At 45.7% G+C, this 20,338-nt stretch overlaps 1 protein-coding gene across 1 annotated transcript in view; it reads right to left on the reverse strand.

Moving 5' to 3' along the window:
* The window catches only part of USP39 (ubiquitin specific peptidase 39), a 46,724-nt gene that overhangs the window by 22,486 nt on the left and 3,900 nt on the right, over positions 1-20,338 (reverse strand). The window contains exons 2-5 of the mRNA XM_066377797.1: positions 10,503-10,572; positions 5,779-5,873; positions 3,910-4,046; positions 1,543-1,695 (exon numbers count right to left, since the gene is read on the reverse strand). Coding sequence (XP_066233894.1) covers positions 1,543-1,695; positions 3,910-4,046; positions 5,779-5,873; positions 10,503-10,572 — 455 coding nt within the window. The remainder of the gene's footprint in view (positions 1-1,542; positions 1,696-3,909; positions 4,047-5,778; positions 5,874-10,502; positions 10,573-20,338) is intronic.

The raw sequence follows: 20,338 nt of genomic DNA on the forward strand, positions 1-20,338 counted from the left end.
ATTCTTCACTGAAGCACCTTAGTTGTTCACTGATTGCCTTGATGGGGGGGTTTCCAGCAAAGTGAGTGAGCCTTTGCTCAAGCCAGCAACCTTGGGCTCAAGCCTATACCATGGCCTCAGGCCCTGGCCGTTGGCTCAGCGGTAGAGCGTCGGCCCGGCGTGCAGGAGTCCCGGGTTCGATTCCCGGCCAGGGCACACAGGAGAGGCGCCCATTTGCTTCTCTGCCCCTCCCCCTCTCCTTCCTCTCTGTCTCTCTCTTCCCCTCCCGCAGCGAGGCTCCATTGAAGCAAAGATGGCCTGAGCGCTGGGGATGGCTCTGTGGCCTCTGCCCCAGGCGCTAGAATGGCTCTGGACGCAAAAGAGCGACGCCCCAGAGGGGCAAAGCATCGCCCCCTGGTGGGCATGCCAGGTGGATCCCAGTCGGGCGCATGCGGGAGTCTGTCTGACTGCCTCCCCGTTTCCAGCTTTGGATAAATGAAAAAAAAAAAAAAAAATATATATATATATATATATATATAATCCCACACTCAAGCCAGCAACCCTGTGCTCAAGCTGGTGAGCCTGCACTCAAGCCAGCAACCTCAAAATTTCGGTCCTCCGTGTCTCAGTCCGACATTCTATCTACTGCGCCACCGCTTGGTCAGGCTCGTGCTTACAAATTTTTAATCAATTTTTTTTGGTATAGCAGGATTATTTTAAATGTTCTTATGCTTACCAATATTTTCTAATTTTTCTAAAATGTACACATATTGCTTATGTAATTTTTAAAATAAGAACCTTAATTGCAAATAGGACAACTTCCACTTTCTGCCTTTCCCACCTCAGGACTTAAGCACATAGGCAGGACCAAGACATCTGACAGCTGGCACAATGAACATCTGCAACATAAAAAAATGCATCACCTGCCTGACCAAGCGGTGGCGCAGTGGATAGAGCATCGGACTGGGATGCAGAATACCCAGGTTTGAGACCTCGAGGTCGCCAGCTTGAGTGCAGGCTCATCTAGTTTGAGCAAAAGCTCACCAGCTTGGAAGCTTGGACCCAAGGTCACTGGCTCCAGCAAGGGGTTACTCAGTCTGCTGAAGGCCCACAGTCAAGGCACATATGAGAAAGCAATCAATGAACAACTAAACTGTTGCAACGAAACTGATGATTGATGCTTCTCATCTTTCTCTGTTCCTGTCTGTCTGTCCCTATCTATCCCTCTCTCTGACTCTCTCTGTCCCTGTAAAAAAAAAAAAAAAAATGCATCACCTAGCATGCGTGTTTTTTATTGGGTATTGCGAGGCCACACGGAGATTCTAGCTCTCATTCCCTGACAGCTCCAGAGACCCTGAGCCCAGAGGCTGGAAAAGGCCTCACCATTTGGCAGCAGCACCTTGAGCAGACATAGGAATGTTCTACTCAGTGCAGAACTAGAGTCCTCAGTAAGACAGGGTCGGAACCATCTGACTGCACTCTATCAGAGGCAGTCATCTCTTGGCTGGCTTCTGCAGTATTCCCACGCTACGCCTCTCCCTCATGTTCCCATCTTGATCCTACCTGAAGAACAGCGTTGGCATAGTCGTTGGCCTTTATGTTATTCAGGCCCACAATACCTGGCAGGTAAGTGGTGCCATCATATGCCCGGGAAAGTTTGGCTTGCTTGTCCAGGTTTGCAATCTGCTGCTTTGTGAAAGTGGGCTTCAACACATACTGCAAAGCAAAAGAAAACTCTAAGTTGTTTTAGGGTTGTTTGCAGAGTTCACAAAATATAAGTAGAACAGCAAGTTCCACCAAAAACAAAAAAACCCTTTGGTCATAAACATCTCACCACACACCAAAAGAGCTCCCAACAGCCCTGGCCGGTTGGCTCAGCGGTAGAGCGTCGGCCTAGCGTGCGGAGGACCCAGGTTCGATTCCCAGCCAGGGCACACAGGAGAAGCGCCCATTTGCTTCTCCACCCCTCCGCCGCGCTTTCCTCTCTGTCTCTCTCTTCCCCTCCCGCAGCCAAGGCTCCATTGGAGCAAAGATGGCCCGGGCGCTGGGCATGGCTCTGTGGCCTCTGCCTCAGGCGCTAGAGTGGCTCTGGTAGCAACATGGCGACGCCCAGGATGGGCAGAACTTTGCCCCTGGTGGGCGTGCCGGGTGGATCCCGGTCGGGCGCATGCGGGAGTCTGTCTGACTGTCTCTCCCTGTTTCCAGCTTCAGAAAAATTAAAAAAAAAAAAAAAAAAAAGACATGTCAAAAGAGCTCCCAACAACTGGTATAAAGACGGATGCACCATAGAATAGGCCATCTCCACTTCACTAATCGAGAAGTGCAACTCCATGTTTGATCCAAAATCACTGAATCTCGGGGTTTTCCTCAAACCTCAGGTTCAGCCAACCCCATGATAAAGCCCCGTCAGAAGAGACAGGACATTCCAGTCTCTGTGGCAGGAAGGGACTGAGTCTAGAGTAAGCCTTCACAGAGCCCGCATGGGGACCCAGTGCCAAGCAGGAGCGCCTCCCCCCAGGGTGCAGGACCGAGACCTCATGACTCCCTGGGGTTGCAGGGGCAGGATCAGACCCTTCCCAGTTCCAGAGCTTCACATGTCACGTCACAGGTTGGACAGAGGTTGCCACTAACTCCCTTTTAAACCTTGAATTGATCTAAGTTTCCCCCTCTGTAAATACTGTCTATAACCACTTTAACTTCAACTATTAGTATATCTATAAAAGTTATAAAAGTAGCATAAGGAGTATTTCAAACACTGAACAAGCTTTCCTAAAAAACATATTGTTCAGCGGCTCTCCCTCTGAGAACATGCCCATGCCTTTCCTTTCCCCTATTCTTCCCTTCTTCCTCTTCCCCCACAGCTGTGCATCTCTGAAACTCCAATGGTCCCGATAAGACCTGCAGCCAGGGGAGCAAGGGCAGCAGCAGCTCATCCCAGGCTGACCCCCAGAACCTGGATCCAAAGCCCCTTTTCCTCTGACTTCCCAGTGAGCCAAAGCAGCCTGTTGCTTCTTCTGTCTTAAGCCTTTCCTTGTTTCACTGTCCCCAAGTTTAATAAACATACTATAAAAAAAAAAAGAAAGAACAGAGCATTCAGCACAATGACTATAGAGCCACTTGCTCAAAAAGATAATAATCAAAAGCTCCAACACTGGCCCTGGCCAGTTTGCTGAGTGCATAGTGTCAGCCCAGCGTATGAATGTCCCGAGTTCGATCCTCAGTCAGGGCACACAAGAGAAGCGACCATCTGCTTCTCTTTCCCTCCCTCTCTCCCTTCTCTCTCTCTTCCCCTCTCTACTGGTTTGAGCATCAGCCCCAGGCACAGAGGATAGCTCAAGTGATTCGAGCATCGGCCCCAGATGGGGGTTGCTGGGTGGATCCTGATTAGGGCGCACTTAGGAATCTATCTCTCTCTCTCCCCATCTCTCACTTGGAAAGAAAAAAAAAGTTCCAACATTAAGCAAAGGCCAAAAGAACTTTCCACTCAAGTTCAGTCACTCTTGGCACAGGTCACAAACAGGAGCCCAGAGATGGGACAGGGCGGCCACCCTAGCCACATCATGTCAAAAGTAGCTAGAAACAGGAATGCAGCTTGGTATCCAATGTCCTATGCCCAGCCCAATTCACATCCTTACTCCAACTGTGAAAGATAACTTATTCATAAAAATGCTTTCACCCCAATCAATAAGTAACCAGTATTGTTACAGCCCTAACATGGAACAGTAAAAGCAGGAATAATGGCTAGGTTGCACAGTACAGGCCATAACTACGAATCCTGACCTTACTTGGTTTCCCCACTTCCTCCCAAAGGGAAAGAAGACTCTGAGACAAAGGACGAAGGGGCTGAGATCCCTGCCTAGGCAGAACAGATCCCAGGATACCTGCAATGGTTCTCAGAACTGGCAGCAAGCCATCCCCCGGGAAACGCACCGTGATATCCTCCAGCGAGGAATCAATGATCTCATAGTTGTCTGGAAGGCAGTAAAACTTGAGGGTGTGGAGGTTGAGGAAGACATGGTGGCTGAACTGTACACTGTGAATGTAGGCATGAGACTTCAAACCCCGGCCTGTAAGGAAGAATGAAAAGCTGTAAAGGGCATATTCCAGAAAGGCAGAGACCAAGCTTGATTTTCCTTTCATTATTTTGTGCGCGAATGTGTTAAATCAGCAAAAACAAAGTATATATCAATACTATACCATCCAGAAAATGAATCTCCCACATGAACTTCTCTCATACAAAAGTTAGCAAGAAAGATGGCACAATAGTTCATTTATTCCCTAGATGGCATGAGACACTGGTGGGGAAACCAATTTCTTACATATGAATATGAAATATACTGCTCACAAAAAGTAGGGGATAGGCAACTTCCCTAGCCTCTGTCCCCGGGGCTAGGGAACCTCGTCAGACAGGATGCACTCTGTACTCAATAAAGCCTTTTATTATTCCATACTTCGTGGATCCAGGCCCTTCCCTCTTCCTCAGCGGGGGGGGGGGGGGGGGGGGGGGGGGGAAATACCTTACATTTAAACCCAGGAGGAGTTGAAATCCGCAAGGACCTCCAAGAAAGAACCAGGACCTCCGACCTTCCACCCACTTTGGCTCCGCGAAGTTTCTCCAGTCATGGCCAAATAGATGTTCCTCCTGACACCCCTCAAAGGTACCACCTTCCGATCTCCCCCTCCCCACAACACCCCTAAATCAGCAGGAAGTAGCCAGACGAATAAGCAGCATCCCTAATTAACACAAAAGATCGAAATGTGAGGTGGTCAGCAATGGGGAAGGTCACTTGAGGAACCCAGACCTGGGAACTTTGGCTAGAACCACCCACATCCAGGTGCACCAAAAGAAACTTCCCAGGAGCCCTTTGGAAAAAAGTGACCGTCTGCCAGCCAGTGAGATTTCACCACGTCATATTAGCTCAACCACCCTAGAGACCCTTTAAATATCCTCCACACGGGTCACCCCATGCGACTTCCCTAGCCTCTGTCCCCAGGGCTAGGGAACCTCATCAGACAGGATGTGCTCTGTACTCAATAAAGCCTTTTCTTATTCCACAAAAAAAAAAAAAAAAAAAAAAGTAGGGGATAGCCTGACCAGGCAGTGGCGCAGTGGATAGAGTGCTGGACTGGGATGCAGAGGACCCAGGTTCAAAACCCCGAGGTCGCTAGCTTGAGTGTGGGCTCATCTGGTTTGAGCAAAGCTTACCAGCTTGGACCCAAGGTCACTGGTTTGAGCAAGGGGTCACTCGGTCTGCTAAAGGCCCACGGTCAAGGCACATATGAGAAAGCAATCAATAAACTAAGTTGTCACAACAAAAAACTGATGACTGATGCTTCTCATCTCTCTCCGTTCCTGTCTGTCTGTCCCTATCTGTCCCTCTCTCTGACTCTTTGTCCCTGTAAAAAAATTTAAAAAGTAGGGGATATTTTATCGCTTCATATTCATTATAAAATATCCCCTACGTTTTGTGAGCAGTATACATGTGTGTGTGTGCATGTCTATATACATACAAGTTAATTCAAATATTGTCAGCAATTAGGGATAACTCTGTATATACTATATATTAATATAACATATGCACATAATTCTTTCCCCTTTTCATATAGATTCAGGTTCTGACCAACCAGACAACCTCCTATTAATTTTCTAAGAGCATTTCAATATCCTAGGAACAAAGATAGGGATTATTAAACATGACTCTAAACAGTAGCTTAGTTTCTTTAAAAAATATCTCTCCAGAGCAGACCTGAGGCTAGTGCTTAGAGCTTAGTAAGTTTATAATGCAAACACTGACTTACCCTGAAAGTACTTGCCACACACCAGACAGGCATAGGCATTGATGTGAGAGAGGGAGATGGAGCACAGTTTCTCAAAGTCAAAGTCCAGCACACTCCTAGGAAAACCAAAACAAAACACAGGCAATTCATAGAGACGGACCTTTAGGAAAGCACCCAAGTGAAGCAGCACTGGCTCCATGGTCCACAATTTCACAGAACATCCTGAGAACGGTTCAATAACCGTATAAACCATGGGGACATTAGCTACTCCTCACCTAGACCTGTAATATAGAGCCTACAGGCATCAAGCCCCGGAGCAATGTCCAGGCATCTCCACCACACACACAGAGCCAGGTACCCTATCTTTCAGTACTTATAACCAGTTGAGAATATTCCATTGCAGTCACTTCCTCTGGATGGAAAGCCACAGAAGTAAAGTAGTAGGACCAGAGCAGAATTCCAAAATAAAAGACAAGGGGTGGAAAGACATAAAAAGGTGAATAAACCTTTTTATAAAAGAAAATTAAGGTCCTGGCCGGCTGGCTCAGTGGTAGAGCATCGGCCAGGCGTGCAGGAGTCCTGGGTTCGATTCCCGGCCAGGGCACACAGGAGAAGAGCCCATCTGCTTCTCCACCCCTCCCCCTCTCCTTCCTCTGTCTCTCTCTTCCCCTCCCGCAGCCAAGGCTCCATTGGAGCAAGTTGGTCCAGGTGCTGAGGATGGCTCTGTGGCCTCTGCCTCAGGCACTAGAATGGCTCTGGTTGCAACAGAGCGACGCCCCAGATGGGCAGAGCATCGCCCCTGGTGGGCGTGCCGGGTGGATCCCGGTCGAGCGCATGCGGGAGTCTGTCAGACTGTCTTCCCATTTCCAGCTTCGGGAAAAAAAAACAAAATGCAAAAAAAAAAAAAAAGGAAATTAAGCCTGACCAGGTGGTGGCGCAGTGGATAGAGCATTGGACTGGGATGTCGAGGACCCAGGTTCGAGACCCCGAGGTCACCAGCTTGAGCGCGAGCTCATCTGGTTTGAGCAAAAAGCTCACCAGCTTGGACCCAAGGTCACTGGCTCGAGCAAGGGGTTACTCAGTCTGCTGAAGGCCCGCGGTCAAGGCCCATATGAGAAAGCAATCAATGAACAACTAAGGTGTTGCAACGCGCAATGAAAAACTAATGATTGATGCTTCTCATCTCTCCGTTCCTGTCTGTCTGTCCCTGTCTATCCCTCTCTCTGACTCTCTCTGTCTCTGAAAAAAAAAAAAAAAAAAATTAAGCCCTGGCTGGTTGGCTGGTAGAGCGTTGGCCCTGCATGTGGAAGTCCTGGGATCAATTCCCTCAGGACACACAGGAGAAGCGACCACCTGCTTCTCCACCCACCCTTTTCTCTCTCTCCCTCTCTCTCTCTCTGACACCCCCCCACCTCCACACACACACTGTAGCCATGGCTCGAGTGGTTCAAGTGAGTTGGCCTGGGTGCTGAGGATGGCTCCATGGCCTCGCCCCAGGCATTAGAATAGCTCAGTTGCCAAGCAACAGAGAAGCAGTCCCTGATAGGCAGAGCATCACCTAGTGAGCTTGGTGGGTGGATCCCAGTCGAGGCACATGCGAGAGTCTGACTCTCTGCCTCCCCACCACTCACACTCTCACTTAATAAAAAAAAAAAAAAATTAAGAAAAAATTATTTTTACCTATAAAAGTAAAAATGAAGCCTAAAGAATATTAAGGAACCTGAGCAGGTGGGAGCACAGTGGGTAGACTGTCAGACTGGGACGCAGATGACCCAGGTTTGAAACCCCAAAGTCGGCCCTGGCCGGATGGCTCAGTGGTAGAGCATCGGCCTCGTGTGCAGGAGTCTCAAGTTCGATTCCCAGCCAGGGCACTCAGGAGAGGCGCCCATCTGCTTCTCCACCCCTCCCCCTCTCCTTCCTCTCTGTCTCTCTCTTCCCCTCCCGCAGCCAAAGCTCCATTGGAGCAAAGCTGGCCCAGGCACTGAGGATGGCTCTGTGGCCTCTGCCTCAGGAGCTAGAATGGCTCTGGTTACAACAGAGCAACGCCCCAGATGGGCAGAGCATCGCCCCCTAGTGGGTGTGCCGGGTGGATCCCGGTCAGGCACATGTGAGAGTCTGTCTGACTGCCTCCCCGTTTCCAACTTCAGAAAAATACAAAAAAAAAAAAAAGAAAGAAAGAAAGAAATCCCAAGGTCACTGGCTTGAGAACGAGCTCACCAGCTTGAGTGAGGGATCACTGGTTCTGCTGTAGCCCCACGGTCAAGGCACATATGAGAAAGCAATCAGTGAACTAAGGTGTTGCAACAAAAAACTGATGATTGATGCTTCTTATCTCTCTCTGTTCCTGTCTGTCTGTCCCTATCTATCCCTCTCTCTGAGTCTCTGTCTAAAAAAAAAAAAAAAAAAGAACTGCTTCTCATCTCTCTCCCCTCCTGTCTGTCCCTATCTGTCCTCTCTGATTCTGTCTCTGTCAAAAAATAAAATAAAATAATATTAGGGAAATAGTCTATGGCCATACCAACCTGAATTCACCTGATCTCCTCTAGTCTCAAAAGGATATTAAAGAGGCCCTGGCCGGTTGGCTCAGCGGTGGAGCGTCGGCCTGGCGTGTGGGAGACCCGGGTTCGATTCCCAGCCAGGGCACATGGGAGAAGCGCCCATTTGCTTCTCCACCCCCACCCCCTCCTTCCTCTCTGTCTCTCTCTTCCCCTCCCGCAGCCAGGGCTCCATTGGAGCGGGGATGGCCCAGGCTCTGGGGATGGCTCCTTGGCCTCTGCCCCAGGTGCTGGGGTGGCTCTGGTCGCGGCAAAGCGACACCCCAGAGGGGCAGAGCATCGCCCCCTGTTGGGCAGAGCATAGCCCCTGGTGGGCGTGCCGAGTGGATCCAGGTTGGGCGCATGCGGGAGTCTGTCTGGCTGTCTCTCCCGTTTCCAGCTTCGGAAAAATACAAAAAAAAAAAAAAAAAAAAAGGATACTAAAGAAATAACTACAAATAGATCTACCTGTTCAAGTGTACTCAAAGTAATGGTACTTGAGTTCTGGGAGAGTAACGGACAAAAATATTTACCTCCACTACATCTACAGATGACAAAGAAATTCCTTCTCAAATATAAACTAATTAATTGATTATGGTCCTGGTAAAGCTGCACTGTCCATTAAAGGAACCACTAGTCAAAGGTAGCTGTTGAGCCTGACCGGGTGGTGGCGCAGTGGATAGAGCGTTAAACTGGGATGCGGAAGACCCAGGTTCGAGACTCCGAGGTCGCCAGCTTGAGCGCGGGCTCATCTGGTTTGAACAAAAGCTCACCAGCTTGAGCCCAAGGTCGCTGGCTCGAGGAAGGGGTTACTTGGTCTGCTAAAGGCCCGCGGTCAAGGCACATATGAGAAAGCAATCAGTGAACAATTAAGGTGTTGCAACTGCGCAACGAAAAACTAATGACTGATGCTTCTCATCTCTCCGTTCCTGTCTGTCTGTCCCTCTCTCTGACTCTCTCTCTGTCTCTAAAAAAAAAAAAAAAGGTAACTGTTGACATTTTAATTTAAAATAGTTAAAACTAAATTTAAAGTCTACTTCCTAAAGCCATATTTCAAATGCTAAACAGCCACAAGTGGCTTATGCCTATAACAATGGACAGCTTCTAGATATCTGTAAATTAAAAAGCCCCAAGACAGCCTGACCAGGTGGTGGCGCAGTGGATAGAGCATCAAACTGGGATGCCGAGGACACAGGTTCTAGACCCCAAGGCCTCCAGCTTGAGCGCGGGCTCATCTGGTTTGAGCAAAAGCTCACCAGCTTGGACCCAAGGTCGCTGGCTCAAGCAAGGGGTTACTCGGTCTGCTGAAGGCCCGCAGTCAGGCACATATGAGAAAGCAATCAATGAACAACTAAGGTGTCGCAATGCACAATGAAAAACTAATGATTGATACTTCTCATCTCTCTGTTCCTGTCTGTCTATCCTTCTCTCTGACTCTCTGTCTCTGTAAAAAAAAAAAAAAAAAAAAAGCCTCAAGATATCATCTGGAATCAGAGAAAAAGTACCAGGATAAGGTAGCTACCTCTGCATTAGGATAATTTTTGTCTATTTTTCTCTGCCAAATCCCATTCACCTAGAGTAGTATCTAGCACACAGTGGCGCTCAATAAATATTTAAATTTGCTACTGTCATTGATACCATGTATCCCATTATTTCATCACACCAATTGAAAATGAGCTAAAAGCTCTTTTTTTTGTGACAGAGACAGAGAGAGAGGCAGATAGGGACAGACAGGAATGGAGAGAGATGAGAAGCATCAATGCTTCGCTGGGGCACCTTAGTTGTTCATTGATTGCTTTCTCATATGTGCCCCGACTGGGGGGGCCAGAGCAGACTGAGTAGCCCCTTGCTGGAGCCAGCAACCTTGGGTCCAAGCTGGTGAGCTTTGCTCAAACCAGATGAGCCCACACTCAAGCTGGAGACCTCGGGGTCTCGGACCTCGTTCCTCCGCATCCCAGTCTGACGCTCTATCCACTGTGCCACTGCCTGGTCAGGCACTAAAGTCTCTTTATGCCTATGCCCACCATAAAACATGCCCTCTGATACTTATAACTGAAGAGCGAAGATTAATAAACATGACGTGAAGCACAATTTTCTGGGCAGAAATCTTTAAAAGAAATAAAATTTTTAATGTGCTGTTCAATGGGCATTACAAAGAGCTTCCTGCATAGATTGCATTTGCGCTGCCCTCGGCCTCCCCATCCTACTGACCTATTAATGGTATCCAGGTACGGGCAGTGGCGGCTCCTCCGGTCCTCAGAATCCACGCGGCCATTCTTTGCTAAAAGGAAAATTGGAAACCCATACTCAGGGTTTATACCAGTAAAACAAAGAAACAGAAAGGGAAAATATTAATCAATCAGGGGGAGCTCCTATACATGTGAGCTGGCAACACCCAAAAAAGCCCACTAATGGAACAACCCACAAACTGAGAGAATATGTTTGAAACACATATAACCAACAAATACGTAATTTGTTTGCAGATTACATAAGAAACCTGGTGAAGCAATAAAAAAACAGACAACCCAATAGAAAATGAGGAATACAGCCCACAAACATGAAAAGATGCTCAACCTCATCAATAAACAACAAAATGCAGCCTGGCCTGTGGCGCAGTGGATAAAGCATCGACCTGGAAAGCTGATTCGAAACCCTGGGCTTGCCCAGTCAAGGAACATACAACAAGCAATCAACAAACAACTAACTTAAAGCGACCAGCCTGACCAGGCGGTGGCACAGTGGATAGAGCATCAGACTGGGATGCAGAGGACCCAGGTTCGAGACCCCGAGGTTGCCAGCTTGAGCACGGGCTCATCTGGTTTGAGCAAAACTCACCAGCTTGGACCCAAGGTCGCTGGCTCCAGCAAGGGGTTACTCGGGTCTGACCTGTGGTGGCGCAGTGGATAAAGTGTAGACCTGGAATGCTGAGGTTTCCGGTTCAAAACCCTGGGCTTGCCTGGTCAAGGCACATATGGGAGATGATGCTTCCTGCTCCTCCCCCCTTTCTCTCTCTCTCTAAAATGAATAAATAAATAAATAAAATTTTTAAAAAAAAGGGGGTTACTCGGTCAGCTGAAGGCCCGCGGTCAAGGTACATATGAGAAAGCAATTAATGAACAAGTAAGGTATTGCAATGCGCAATGAAAAACTTAATGATTGATTCTTCTCATCTCTCTCCGTTCCTGTCTGTCTATCCCTCTCTCTGACTCACTCTCTGTCTCTGTAAAAAATAAATAAAATTTTTAAAAAAATACGGATTATAAAGTGAAGTGACTATGAGTTGATTCTTATCCCTCCCACTCCTATCTTTGTAAAATCAATAAAATCTTTTTTTAAAAAAAGAAAAGAAAATGCAAATCTCCTTGCACAATGATATACCACCTTATATCTACCAAAAGAAAAAATTAAATTAAAAAATTCCAAATGTTGGTGACTATGTGGAGCAATGAGAAAGCTCATATACAGCCGGTGGGAGTGAGAATTGTTACAACCTCTTGGAAAACAGCAGAGCAAGATCAAAGCTAAGCTGAAAATATGCAGAAGAAAATCTCACTTCTGTTTATATACCATAGAGAAATTTTTGCACACATGTACCAGGAATACTTTACTAAAAATTATAGACCTGTAGTGACACAGTGGATAAAGGGTTGACCTGGAATGCTGAGGTTGCCAGTTCAAATCCGTGGGCTTGCTGGGTCAAAGCACATACAGGAAGCAACTACCATGAGTAGATGCTTCCCACCTCTCCCCCTTCTTTCTCACTCTCCCCCTCTTTCATTCTCTCTTTCACTCTCTCCCACCCCTCTCCAAAAAGATTAATAAATAAAATCTTTAAAAAAAAAAATAATGTTTAGGCCCTGGCCGGTAGGCTCAGCGGTAGAGCGTCAGCCCGGTGCATGGAAGTCCCGGGTTCGATTCCCGGCCAGGGAACACAGGAGAAGCATCCATCTGCTTCTCCACCCTTCCCCTCTCCTTTCTCTCTGTCTCTCTCTTCTCCTCCCGCAGCCAAGGCTCCTCTGGAGCAACGTTGGCCCCGGCACTGAGGACGGCTCCATGCCCTCCACCTCAGGTGCTATGGCTCGGGCCGCAACGGAGTAACGCCCCAAATGGGACAAGCATTGCCCTCTGGTGGGCATGACGGGTGGATTCCAGTCGGGCGCATGCAGGAGTCTGTCTCTCTGCCTCCTTGCTTCTCAATTCAGGAAAATACAAAAAAAAAAAAAAAAAAAGTTTAAGAAAATATTATAGCAGCAATATTTGAAAGAGCCCAAACTGGAAACAATCCAAATGTTCACTACAAATAAAATGGAGAAATATATTTTGTAATATCATTAATGGAACACTATGTAGCTGTGAACATCCATCTGGATGAATCCCAAAAATATGGCTCGCAAAACAAAAAGGCAAATCAGAAGACTACATACTGTGTGATTCCATTTATATCAAACACAAAATAAAAGTTTTACTTAAAACACATACATAAGCCTGACCATGCGGTGGCGCAGTGGATAGAGCGTTGGACTGGGACGCAGAGGACCCAGATTCAAAACCCCGAGATCAGCTGGTTTGAACGCAGGGTTCTAGCTTGAGCGTGGGATCATAGACATGACCCCATGGTCACTAGCTTGAGCCCAAAGGCCACTGGCTTGAGCAAGGGGTCACTTGCTCTGCTGTAGCCCCCCTCCCATCAAGGCACATATAGCCTGACCAGGCGGTGGTGCAGTGGATAGAGCATGAGACTGGAATGCGGAGGACCCAGGTTCGAGACTCTGAGGTCGCCAGTTTGAGCACGGGCTCATCTGGTTTGAGCAAAGCTCACCAGCTTGGACCCAAGGTCGCTGGCTCGAACAAGGGGTTACTCGGTCTGCTGAAGGCCCACGGTCAAGGCACATATGAGAAAGCAATCAATGAACAACTAAGGTGTCGCAACGAAAAACTAATGATTGATGCTTCTCATCTCTCTTCGTTCCTGTCTGTCTGTCCCTATCTATCCCTCTCTCTGACTCTGTCTCTGTAAAAAATATAAATAAAAAATAAAAAAATAAAAAGGCACATATGAGAAAGCAACCAATGAACAACTAAGGAGACTAAGGAGCCACAACAAAGAATTGATGCTTATCTCTCTCCTTTCTTATCTGTCTCTATCTGTCCCTGTCTCTGTCTCACACACACACACACACACACACACACACACACACAAATATATATATATGAAATAAAACTATAATAAAAGCAGAAGTGATTAGAAAAAAATTCAGAAGTGATTACCTAAACAAAGAAGGCAGATACAACTGGGAAGGGGCCTATGAGAGCTTTTACATTTCTGGAGATGACCCACTCTTTAAGCTGAACAGTATTAGGAAACAATTCTCCACAGACTATCTTGTCAAGTATGTTTGTAGAGCAACAACCTTGGAAGACAGAGATAGTATCTCCCTACAGAGCAAAGGGGAGGCAATCTCAATGTTAGCTCATAAAAGATTCAGGCTCGCCTGACCAGGCAGTGGCGCAGTGGATAGAGCGTTGGACTGGGATGTGGAAGGACCCAGGTTCGAGACCCCGAGGTCGCCAGCTTGAGCGCAGGCTCATCTGGTTTGAGCGAGGCTCACCAGCTTGGACCCAAGGTCGCTGGCTCCAGCAAGGGGTTACTCAGTCTGCTGAAGGCCCGCAGTCAAGGCACATATGAGAAAGCAATCAATGAACAACTAAGGTGTAGCAATGCGCAATGAGAAACTAATAATTGATGCTTCTCATCTCTCTGTTCCTGTCTGTCTGTCCCTGTCTATCCCTCTCTCTGACTCTCTCTGTCTCTGTAAAAACAAACAAAAAAAAAGATTCAGGCTCTCTTAAGTATTGACCTGGAACGCTGAGGTACCAGGTTCAAAACCAGGAGATATCTGACTTAAGCAAGGCTCATCCAGCTTGAGTGCAGGATTGCCAGCTTGAGCTCAGGATCAACATGATCCCAAGGTCACTGGCTTGAGCCCAAAGGTCACTGGCTTGAAGCCCAAAATTGCTAGCTTGAGCAAGGGGTCACTGGTTTGGCTGGAGTTCCCCAGTCAAGGCACCTATGATAAGCAATCAAAGAACTGAACTGAAGCAACTATGAGTTGATGCTTCTCATTTCTCTCCCTTCCTGTCTGTCTGTCTCTCTCTATCTCTCCCTCTCTCTCTTCCCCCCTTTAAAAAAAATAAAAAAAGATCAGCCTGACCAGAAAATGGTGCAGTGGATAGAGCTTTGGACTGGAATGCAAAGGACCCAGGTTCAAAACCCCAAGGTCACTGGCTTGAGCACAGGCTCATCCAGGTTAAGCACGGGGTCTCTGGCTTGAGAGTAGGATCATGAATATGATCCCATGGTCACTGGCTTGAGCCTCAACGTTGCTGGCTTGAAGCCCAAGTTTCCTGGCTTGAAACCAAGGTCGCTGCCTCGAACAAGGCATCACTCACTCGGCTGTAGCCCCCTTGGTCAAGGTACATATGAGAAAACAATCAATGGACAACTAAGGAGCTGCAACGAAGCATTGATGCTTCTCCTCTCCCTTCCTGTCTGTCCCCTCTCTCTGATTCTGTCTCCGTCACAAAAATAAGATCACACCCTCTAAATTCAGAGTTCCTCGCCTGACCAGGCATTGGCGCAGTGGATAGAGTGTAGGACTGGGAAGCAGAGGACCCAGGTTCGAGACCCCCAGGTCACCAGTTTGAGCGCAGGCTCATCTGGTTTGAGCAAAGCTCACCAGCTTGGACCCAAGGTCGCTGGCTCAAGCAAGGGGTTACTTGGTCTGCTGAAGGCCCACGGTCAAGGCACATATGAGAAAGCAATCAATGAACAACTAAGGTGTCACAACGCGCAATGAAAAACTAATGATTGATGCTTCTCATCTCTCCGTTCCTGTCTGTCTGTCCCTGTCTATCTCTCTGACTCTCTCTCTGTCTCTGTAAAAAATAAATAAATAAATAAATAAATAAATAAAATTCAGAGTTCCTCTCCTGCAGAGGTACCACTGGGTTCCCTTCCTATTGCACTGTGGGAACTGACTGGGAAATTATCCCAATTATATATTCTGGTTACTGTTACTACTGTAATATATTGTCTGAGGCCCAACCTTCCCATGTCTTCCTTTAGCATCCATGAAACTGTGACGGGCTACTTTGGTGGACTGCAAAACAGCATAAAATCGGAGACCTTGCCTAACTAACTCTTGACAAATGGTAGATTCAAAAGTACATCCACTCTTCTTTACATTGTACTTCTGCATTACATTCAGTCCATCTTAGTATCTGCGATCTACTGCAGAAAAAGGAAAATTATTGAAAAAGACAAAACAGTGACAGCAACTGGGATCTTAGAGTGTCCCATAGAAAACAATCTCCATACCACAACTACACAAAATATCTAAGACACAATTTATGTTCCCAGAATTAAAAAAATGAATGTGTGGTCCTAAGGCTGACAGAGTATTTCAATAAACAGAAAATACCCTGAAATTATTATCTATTCAGAGAATATCAAGCACTTTCTATGAGCAAGGTACTACTCTGAATCCTGTATGTAATGCAAAAATATGTCAAAACACAGAACCCTGAGCAAGAAATTTAACAGTTACTGTAAGACTATAATCACATTTGGAAAACCAGGACCAGATGCAGAATTATAAAATCTTGAAGAATGAGAAACACCTCCCTACCAAACCCTGATCTTAGCAGGTGGCCAACCTGGTAACACCATTCATCTGCTACTTCTGTAGGGTCCTACGAACTCAACAGAAAAAAAGTATATAGAAATACAGTGTGTGGCCCTGGCCGGTTGGCTCAGCGGTAGAGCGTCGGCCTGGCGTGCGGGGGACCCGGGTTCGATTCCCGGCCAGGGCACATAGGAGAAGCGCCCATTTGCTTCTCCACCCCCTCCCCTCCTTCCTCGCTGTCTCTCTCTTCCCCTCCCGCAGCCAAGGCTCCAGTGGAGCAAAGATGGCCCGGGCGCTGGGGATGGCTCCTTGGCCTCTGCCCCAGGCGCTAGAGTGGCTCTGGTCGCAGCAGAGCGACGCCCCGGAGGGGCAGAGCATCGCCCCCTGGTGGGCAGAGCGTCGCCCCTGGTGGGCGTACCGAGTGGATCCCGGTCAGGCGCATGCGGGAGTCTATCTGTCTCTCCCTGTTTCCAGCTTCAGAAAAATACAAAAAATAATAATAATAATAATAATAATAATAAATAGAAATACAGTGTGTCTGTAAAGTCATGGTGCACTTTTGATCGGTCACAGGAAAGCAACAAAAGATGATAGAAATGTGAAATCTGCACCAAATAAAAGGAAAACTCTCCCAGTTTCATACCTATTCAGTGCAGTTCGATGTGGGCTCACACACAGATTTTTTAGGGCTCCTTAGGTAGCTATCCCGTATAGCCTCTACAGACTGGTCACTGACTGATGGCCTACCAGAACGGGGTTTCTCCACCAAACTGCTGGTTTCCTTCAACTGCTTAGCCCACCGAGTAATGTTATTCCTATGTGGTGGCGCTTCGTTATAAACGCGCTGATATTCATGTTGCACTTTGGTCACGGATTCGAATTTAGGAAGCCACAGAACACACTGAATTTTCCTCTGTACCGTCCACATCTCGACTGGCATGGCCGTGGGCTGCTCCACTGTATACACAGTGTTACATCATCACCTGCGCATGCGCACATGCTGCCACATCATCCTACAGAAACTGGGAGGGTTTTCCTTTTATTTGGTGATTTCACATTTCTATCGTCTTTTGTTGCTTTCCTGTGACTGGTCAAAAGTGCACCATGACTTTATGGACACACCATATGTTCAAATCAAGAGTTCCAAGTTCAGGGAAGCAAAAGATATACCTGAGATAAACAGGAAAAGTTTCAGAGGTGGTTGAAACCAGTATAATGATTGGTACAATATCAACAAGCTGGAAATTAACAAGAGAAGCTGAACGAGTACAAAGGAAAGGGGTGCAGCCATAGGGGGCGGGTGGGGGGAGAGACATTGGCAGTTGTTAGAGAGACTCTCAAAAGTCATGAATTCCGGTGAGTGACGTCACGGAAATGGCGCCGTGAGCAGCGCGTCCGACAGATCTCCCCAAAATCACAACAAATTTATCAACTAGAAACAGAAAAATTTATCCTCGGAGCATTCCGGAGTTCCACACAAACTGAAAGCGATAGGACTGTTATCACTTGAATCTGAGAGACGAGGGTGTGGAGGAAGCTAACTACCCCAGGGACGTTCATTCAAGCCACGGAGGGAGTGCGCCTGTGTGCTATCAACAAGACCACCCTCAGATGCCAGTAAGAAAGAGGAAATCGAATATTGGATACAAAAGAAAGAGAGGTAACACAAATAGATGTGGAAAAATCTATGGAGAAAAGACTTAACATATTGGAAGCCTTGGATCTAAATGACAGAGAATTTAAAATAGAAATCTTAAAAATACTCAGAGATATACAAGAAAACACAGAAAGGCAATTTAGGGAGATCAGAAAACAACTCAATGAACACAAAGAATATATTACGAAGGAAATTGAAACTATAAAAACAAATCAAACAGAAATGAAAAACTCAATTCACGAGCTGAAAAATGAGGTAACAAGCTTAGCTAACAGAACAGCCCAGATAGAAGATAGGATTAGTGAAATAGAAGACAAACAACTTGAGGCACAACAGAGAGAAGAAGAAAGAGACTCAAAAATAATAAAAAACGAGAAAGCCCTACAGGAATTGTCTGACTCCATCAGAAAGAATAACATAAGATGCCTGACCTGTGGTGGCGCAGTGGATAAAGCGTCGACCTGGAAACGCTGAGGTCGCCGGTTCGAAACCCTGGGCTTGCCTGGTCAAGGCACATATGGGAGTTGATGCTTCCAGCTCCTCCCCCCTTCTCTCTCTCTGTCTCTCCTCTCTCTCTCTCTGTCTCTCCCTCTCCTCTCTAAAATGAATAAATAAATAAAGTTATCAACTGTAATTAAAAGATAAAAAAAAATTTTTAAATAAAAAAAAAAAAAAAAAGAATAACATAAGAATAATAGGTATATCAGAGGGAGAAGAGAAAGAAAATGGAATGGAGAATATACTCAAACAAATAATAGACGAGAACTTCCCAAGCCTGTGGAAAGAACTAAAACCTCAAATTCAAGAAGCAAACAGAACACCAAGTTTTCTTAACCCCAACAAACCCACTCCAAGGCACATCATAATAAAGATGACACAAACCAATGACAAAGAAAAAATTCTCAAGGCAGCCAGGGAAAAGAAGAGTACAACATATAAAGGAAGGCCTATTAGATTATCATCAGATTTCTCAGCAGAAACTCTACAAGCTAGAAGAGAGTGGACCCCAATATTTAAAGCCCTGAAAGAGAGGAACTTTCAGCCAAGAATACTATACCCATCAAAGCTATCCTTCAAGTACGAAGGAGATATAAAAACATTCACAAATACAGAAAAGATGAGAGAATTTATCAGCAGAAAGCCCCCACTCCAGGAAATACTAAAGGGGGTTTTCCAACCAGATTCAAAGAACAAAAGAAAACAACACCACAAGTAACAGCTCCACCAAGAACACAATAAAACCAAACTTAAACTGTGACAACAAAGGAAAAAAAGGGGGGAGAGGATGGAGATTAACAGTAGCAAAGGACGATGAAGTGCAGAAATACTCATAAGATAGGGTACTACAATGAATATGGTAGGTACCCTTTTCATTACTTAATGGTAACCACCCTTGAAAAAACCACCACAAAAAACACTTGACTTAAAAAAGGTAGCAACAGAGGAAAGAAGTATGGAACACAAACAAACAAAAACAAATGATAGAAAAACAAAAGAGAAGAATCAAACAAGATACAAAACTAACAGAAAACAATTTATAAAATGGCAGTAGGGAACCCACAAGTGTCAATAATTACACTAAATGTAAATGGATTAAACTTACCAATAAAAAGACACAGAGTAGCAGAATGGATTAAAAAAGAAAATCCAACTATATGCTGCCTACAAGAAACTCATCTAAGCAACAAGGATAAAAACAAATTCAAAGTGAAAGGCTGGAAAACAATACTCCAAGCAAACAACACCCCAAAAAAAGCAGGTGTAGCAATACTCATATCTAATAATGCTGACTACAAGACAGAAAAAGTACTCAGAGATAAAAATGGTCATTTCATAATGATTAAGGGGAAGTTGAATCAAGAAGACATAACAATCCTTAATATATATGCATCAAACCAAGGAGCACTAAAATATATAAGACAGCTACTTATTGACCTTAAAACAAAAACTAACAAAAATACAATCATACTTGGAGACCTCAATACACCACTGACGGCTCTAGATCGGTCATCCAAACAGAGAATCAATAAAGAAATAGTGGCCTTAAACGAAATACTAGAACACCTGGATATAATAGACATCTACAGGACACTTCATCCCAAAGCGACAGAGTATACATTTTTCTCTAGTGTACATGGAACATTCTCAAGAATTGACCATATGTTGGGCCACAAAGACAATATCAGCAAATTTAGAAAAATTGAAATTGTACCAAGCATATTTTCTGATCATAAAGCCTTGAAACTAGAATTCAACTGCAAAAAAGAGGGGGAAAAACCCACAAAAATGTGGAAACTAAACAACATACTTCTAAAAAATGAATGGGTCAAAGAAGAAATAAGCGCAGAGATCAAAAGATATATACAGACAAATGAAAATGAAAATACGACATATCAGAATCTCTGGGATGCAGCAAAAGCAGTAATAAGAGGAAAGTTCATATCACTTCAGGCCTATATGAACAAACAAGAGAGAGCCGAAGTAAACCACTTAACTTCACACCTTAAGGAACTAGAAAAAGAAGAACAAAGACAACCCAAAACCAGCCGAAGAAAGGAGATAATAAAAATCAGAGCAGAAATAAATGTAATAGAGAACAGAAAAACTATAGAAAAAATCAATAAAACAAGGAGCTGGTTCTTTGAAAAGATCAACAAAATTGACAAACCCTTGGCAAGACTCACCAAGGAAAAAAGGCACAGGAC

The sequence above is a fragment of the Saccopteryx leptura genome, chromosome 3 (genome assembly GCF_036850995.1).
Source record: "Saccopteryx leptura isolate mSacLep1 chromosome 3, mSacLep1_pri_phased_curated, whole genome shotgun sequence".
Classification (NCBI taxonomy): Eukaryota; Metazoa; Chordata; class Mammalia; order Chiroptera; family Emballonuridae; genus Saccopteryx; species Saccopteryx leptura.